Source organism: Opisthorchis viverrini (assembly GCF_000715545.1).
Source record: "Opisthorchis viverrini unplaced genomic scaffold opera_v5_99, whole genome shotgun sequence".
Classification (NCBI taxonomy): domain Eukaryota; kingdom Metazoa; phylum Platyhelminthes; class Trematoda; order Opisthorchiida; family Opisthorchiidae; genus Opisthorchis; species Opisthorchis viverrini.
The window spans coordinates 858,550-865,343 of record NW_008751754.1 but is presented as its reverse complement, the minus strand read 5'-3'; the positions used below and the strand labels follow the sequence as shown (position 1 = coordinate 865,343).

Sequence of the window (6,794 nt, the reverse complement as noted above, 5' to 3'; positions counted from 1 at the left end):
GCTGTTCCGGAAATTCGTACTGCAAAGGAACAGCCTGTGATCGGCACACATCTGAAGTAACCGGTCTCCGTTGTCCGTGCGTTTCGTGTCCAAACCAAGACGACCACCCAATCGGGTCTCAGCAGCGCTTAGTCTACCTACCTGGGCGTTCATATCACCAGCAACCACAACGATATCTGAGCTTTTAGCCTGCTGTAGAAGGGCACCTAGAGCGTCATAGGAACTGTCCTTGGCGGATTCAGAGCTACAGTCAGTTGGGGCGTAAGCAGAAACAACAAACAAGGTGCGATGAACTTCACTTCCTCTAGGTTCTCTCACCGATGTTGCCAAACGAACCGCACAGAGGCGACTGTGAACGGGTATCCAATCAAGCAGAGACGCTTCCGCTCGTTCGCTCAATACAATATCCACCCCAGCATATCCAGCTGCAGCGGCCTCTGCATCGCCAGAGATGCGCAGTCGGAACCTGGAAGAGAGTGAGGGGGCAGTCAGTTCGATTACAGTGCTTGCGTCCTGCGTCCTTGTTTCTGACAGACAACATACATCAATACAGAGGGAATCCAGCGTACGCGCAAGAGCCACCTGTTGACCTGCTTCCTTCAGTGTGCGAACATTGAAGGTGGCTAAGTAGACAGGCTTTCGGGGTTTGAAAACAGACTTCGAAGTGTTTAGAGTTGTAACTGAACTCGGACGTGCAGAAGCTGCAGCTGAGTGTGATGCAGGGCGAGCAAAACGGTCAGTCCTAGAGCTGGTACCTGCGGAGAAAGTATTCAAATTTGGGCGGGGAGGGCGGAAGACGGAAAACGTGAAAGTGAAAGAAGGAAGGCGTCATCAGTAGCATGTTTTCGCTTACCCGCCCTGCTGTATGCAGCAAGTAAGGCGACCCGGCTAATGGCACCACGCGACGGCCGATGTGGCATGAGAATATTGTTAGTTGTGTAGGTCATGGTCGTACGAGGGCTGGGATACTGCCAGGGCGCCCACACCTAGACAGGAGGACGATTAGGGTCCTCAACCAAAGCCTTTGATTCAAAAACCTAACCGCAAGGCAGCGGTGTTTGGCGGGGAAATGCAAACGCATTACCTTTTCTACGGAACAAGTTGCCATACATGTCCCAACCCCCAACCTGGAGGGCCAGGAGACTGTGTTCGTCAGACCTCTAACCATTGACCAACCTGGTATGAGAGACTCTGTGAGTGTCGCGCGGACAACCCCCAGTATAGCTTAATGGGTCTCTGAGGTACACAAACCGCCACACCACGGTAAGGTCCAGTCTCTTCGTGACGATGCTGACAATACTCACTGTTCCCTTAGTCGGGTCGGATAGTTAGACAAACAATTCTGAAAGCTGAGAGCATAGCTTTTTTAAATTCGTCTTCACTCAACCTCTACGCACGCTCCATCATCCGCAGGACTTTGCGTTTTCAGTAGCTTCTGAGCCAGATCAGCTCGATACTCGAGCTACTTGCCATGTTTGGGCACGCGTAACGCGGATGGGAAGCAGAGTGACAGCCGGGTTCACACAACGGTATAGTTGGGGTCGAGATGCGTACACTAGAAGGGACGGTTATCTTTAATTGTGGCTCTCAATTGATTATTAGTGGCCACATGGTCTAATTGAGCCCATGACTGCCTTACGGTTGGTGGACTTGAACTCGATGTGAGAAGAAAAACACGGGCGGCAAATCGGCCATGCAAGTCATCAGAAAGGCAGACTGTTTACTCAGGACTATTCGGAGTGACAGTTGAATCGTATATAACTAAGCATACCAGAGTAAAATGGCATTTACACTCTTCGCCATAAATTTTCGACAGAAAAGGGTGTGAAGAAACCCCCTACTGGCGTATATTTCTAAGGAGTCTAGTATGCGCGCACCAGTCCTAGATCATATCAGAGGCTAACCTTTCGCAGTTTGCGTTCATACCAGCTTCAACTGAGTTCCTATTGTAACCTATTCCGATTTCCCAAGCCAAATGCTGATTAAGCCCTTACGCAGTTCTAATCTCACTCTTCGTTTGAATAGGGTAAACGGGTTGCATCTGGGCACCTCACTCGCTCTGAGTCGGAATATGCTTATATCAGAACCCTGTCATAAAGGCCAGTGAATGAGCTTCAAAGCCCCCTTCACTGCCTCCCTTCTATGTCCATAAGGCCTTTATCAATCCTTATTAGACAGACCCTACAACCACCCCCAAACACACACACACCATCCTCTTCGTAAGCCGCTGGACGTCTTTACGGGTCTTAATGTCTTTCTTTGAGTATGGGCCTCAGGCATTCATGCATCATTCGATTGAGGTGGTGAGTACGCACAATAGAGAGGAATAAAGAGCCCAGTTGCGCGTGTTCAGTACCGCTCAGAGCGCAAAGAACGCTCTATATGCATGGTTCGCTGCTTGGTAGCACTGCTTCTGCACTTCTATATTCTGGGATATAACGATTTCTAGATCTTCCGTCACAATCGTGGCTACAAGCTACTGGTTGTCCAGCATAAAATGCAATGAATGTCCTGCGGACCAGCTGGCTATGGCGACCGTCGCGCATTTCTTAGCATCGATTTAGAGGCCCGAGGTCACTTTGACACTTTGTCGAGATCACGCTGAAGATACTCTTCTGTGTGCCGAGGAGTGATATTCACTTCTCACCGGATAGATTGCTGACGCAAAGTAGAAACAGTAATTGATTCAATAGTGATCCTTGCGGAATCCCAATCCTCGGTGTAGACATGTGCAATGAGTCATCCACACTGGAACACTTTGCAGCATGAAAGAGATTACGAAGAGTTCAGCTGCTGTTGGTGAGGTCCACCTTCCAGAATGGAGCCCCCATGACATCCCGCACTTGACTGGAGACGTTGCAATATATAACAGCTAATCGATGTCAGTGTCGTTCGTGCTCAGTTTCTTTCCAGAATGAGTTGTAGGCACCGCAGAATGCTCGCAATAAGCCTGCATCAGGTCTGTCCCTTACACATTCGCATCTTATTTTCAATTTAAGGTCTTTTGATTGTACAGAAGTGAGGCATCAATGTCAACACTGGTATTATTGTGTCCCTGCTCTGTGCGACCTCGTTTGGTCCTGGATAGAGCCATGTCCTCTAGCTTTTCTACGCTGGAGAGTGGAGGCATCTCGGGTAGGCCAACCGATAAATATAGCTGATAACTTCAGTGATGTACTAATACAAGAAAATTGGCTAAGACCTCTACGTACGACAGATGTTAGCCACTATCAACGGACAAGCGCTGCCAGTTCTGCAGACTGCACAGTGGAGAGCATGTCGGCAGCACATATTACGCATGTCACAGCCCCATTCGCCACTACATGCCCCGAAATTTCTGCCGAAGACACAGAATTCGATGCATTAAATGAATTATAATTAGAGACCTATAAAAAAAGTCCCAAGGAAATAGCAAAGTGGAGAACAAACTGGCAAAAACACAAGGCTAGGAGGCACACGCACGACACCATCATATGGAATATCGTTCAACGGATAGCGCACCCATTAACCTTGCCCCAACAGTTGTTTTTAGTGCTACAAGCGCTCTAGCAAGTGCCACACGATACCACTCGCTGTGTTCTTAGTGCGGTCCAGCACCTCAGAAAAATTGAGTGGTTGCCAACCAGCATATCCGGTGAAATACGACCCGGTTACACGTTGAACATGACGGTTCTCCCTTTCTTCGCCTCCTGATGTACACTGCAGCGCAGTTGAGTGCCATGTCACCCTTAGGGGCTGAAAAACAAACGCCACCGAAATCTGGCTTTCGGACTTCCAAAGACACCCCAATTGCAAACTATGGCCAACGCTCACCAGCAGTGAATCTCGGTCTGGGGGCCTTTTAGTTGTAGGTGTTTTGCCATTTTGCGTATAGCTCTTTCCTAATTATGTTGATCCATTCCAAAGACATGTATGCAGCTGAGTGTTCCCCGCACTTTTTCAGGAGAACATGCCAATCATCCCTGTTTCCGCGCACGTATCGTTGTTGGGCCACCGCATACCACCACCGGTATCGAGCAATTATCTGAAAAGATTCGAACCACTCTGGATTATCCAGAACCAGCTTCCTTTAGACAATTACATCGACTCGACCGTCTTGAAAACCAGTGTTATACCCAACTGTGCACGCCTTATGCAGCCCCTCACCGGTTTGCTCCGGAGAACCACGAAGAACTTCATCCTTGTTGGCAACGCTCACCAAGAATGTGACGAATTCAAGAAGTCTATCTATGTCACACACCATGTCCCGGCAACAGCTCAGCCAATGACGGATGCCTAGTGGCCGTCTTACCACTCTACAGCAATACGTTGAAGGGAGTGGCAGTCTCTAGCTTTTTACTCCATATGTTTGGTGCCAATGGAGTTGCACTGACGTTTTCATCCGCAGCAGCTTGCTGTCTACTTAGAGGAATGATACTCAACATGTTAGGAGGTTGGACATTTACAGTATTTACCGATCACCAACCCCTGCTCTCAGGGTACGGTCTGACAAGTATTCTATAGAGCTCGGTCATCTCGTTTGCGCTCAACAATTCACTACCGATACACAGCATCATCATCATCGACAGCATGACGAAAAATCTCGAGTCAAGAAAGCACTGCGTCTAACGCCCTGTCACGAGCGCATGTGTTCAGACTCGGCTAACCAACACGCTATTGCTGAAGCACAGGTAAGTGATCCAGAGATCAAACACCTGCGAAACTTAAGGTCTCGCCAGGCAGCTTAATTTCCACTACCCGACAGCGAAACGCTAACCTGGTGCGAGGGGGCGATATAGCTCAGTGGTTAGAGCGCGAATTTACTGACCGGAAGGTCCGTGGTTCGAATCCAACCTCTGCATCCCGACTTCTCTTGTCTAGGCTTGGGGAACCTGGCAGTATCCCGGTCCTCGTGCTTCCCTCTGGTGGTATGACAGTTAGGCACCGAAAGGATGCGACTTTTTTTACGAAGCGTTGTTTGCGAAGCTTTACGGGGGGAACATCGGCCTTTGGTTCATCCTCGAATCCAAGGTCTAGTATAAAATCTGCAGCATGTTCCGGCTCACTTAGGAACAAACACGTCAGAATAGTAACCGCACGTTTTCTACGATCCTAAGTTCGCGAGTGCACTCGTGCGTGCCATCACTGCCAACGAGTAGGAGTACACCGGAATATCAAGAGTGCCCTCGGCAATTCCTCCCTACCCAATGCAGGTAGTTCCCTCAGCACATTACGACCCAAGAACGTCATATATCTGTTACCTGCATCGACCTGTTTTCTGGATAGCCAGAAGCAATGTCAATACTTGGTTGCACATGAAAAACGACTACCCACTTTTCTTGAAAAGTGGGCTACTCAGTTCGGTTACTTCGCTGTAGTTAATGCAGATCGAGGTCCCTTTTGAGTTCTGACAACTTACTGGCCACGCTATGACGAAAGCACGTCGGGACAACACCTTACGATCCAGTAACTGGCGGACAGTTCAGTTCAGCGCAAGGAGCGGGCAACAGCCCTTTGTTAGTCCTTGTGAAGTTCTGAAAAACGATGAAAAGCCAATATGTCTGCCATACGGTTGTTTTACGGATGCTGACTCCGACCACCTGGTGAGTTGGTCGTCCCCGAAACTCCGTTGGTTTCCAACTCTGGCAACTACGCTGACTATCTGCGAGACCACATGCGCCAGCTCAAACCAACTACCAGAGGACAATCCGCCTTACGGTCTACACAGAAACCAGCCCAGCCCCCAAAATCCCACCCTTCTTATATTTATTACGTGTTGTTTTGCGCAGCCGATACTCTGTGAAACAAGGCGCTCAAGTGATTCGGTGAGCATCACACGAGCAGTTTGCAGTTCATTCGATCTGCGCCAGCAGTCGAATGACGTTTGCTTTACTGCGTTGGGGAGAAGGGTTCGAGTCCTCTAACCGATAGCTGTATTCAGGTGTTATCGTAGAACTCTCCTACGGGCTTCTAAGGTACGTTCCCTCAAGAACAACTCGACACAGTACGACCCGTCGACTGATAACATGAATCCAGAATTGTAACGAGAAATAACCGATTGGCCGGATCGAAGGATAGTTGGAAGTAAAGGTAATGTGCTTCGTCTTTCTGGACGTTTCACTAGTTAGTCACTGTGTAGGGGTAGTGTGGGAGGTTCGTGAAGTAAGAATGCTATGGAAAAAACCTGTTGCGTCAAGAATAATTTGCTGAGGTCTGAAGATACGTTTCCAAGACGAATATGTAGTACCGATTGATGAAATCACTGACAGCGGGAGCCTAATCCACAGATTTGTAGCTTTGTCAGTGTTGGGCAGATTTGATACCCAAATTCCTCTACGGCACATCGTTGGACATAGCAACGGCCAATAAGCTGACCCCTTATGTGATTGGTCATAATTCACGGATCCACGGATTGATACACAGGATCGAGGCTTTTGCCCAAGTTTCTCGGGTCGCTTTTGTTCTTGTCGGTCAGTGGCTGTCGTTCACCTGAAAGGCACAAGTGACAAAAGGGTGTAGCACTGCTCTTTATGTTCTCAGCGCGGGACAGTAGGCTTGCCAGCTCGAGGATTCGCATAAATAAATGTCTAATAGTGGTTTAAATTGGGTTCCAGAAGTAGCGTGTACAACCGTCAGAGGAAGGTCATTCCACGCAGCTACTACCCGAAATGAAAAAGTTTTGTTTGATGAATGTGTGTGCCCTGAGCTTGAAAATTTTCTTACTATGTCCCCGCCGGGTGTTTGCTGGGTCAACGGTAAAAAACCTGTTTGCTAAGCTTTGTTCAAACAGAGAATAAGTAAGAATTAGGTCCCCT

General features: G+C 48.6%; 1 protein-coding gene across 1 annotated transcript; it reads right to left on the bottom strand.

Annotated features, from left to right (window-relative positions):
- Positions 1-1,425: 1,425 nt before the first annotated feature.
- On the bottom strand, positions 1,426-6,373 carry T265_05287 (hypothetical protein; the record flags this gene model as incomplete). The annotated part of the gene is made up of 4 exons (XM_009170262.1): positions 1,426-1,555; positions 3,321-3,386; positions 4,808-5,044; positions 6,243-6,373. 4 exons carry the CDS (start codon positions 6,371-6,373, stop codon positions 1,426-1,428), a joined length of 564 nt encoding a protein of 187 aa, XP_009168526.1.
- Between the last annotated feature and the right edge of the window lie 421 nt (positions 6,374-6,794).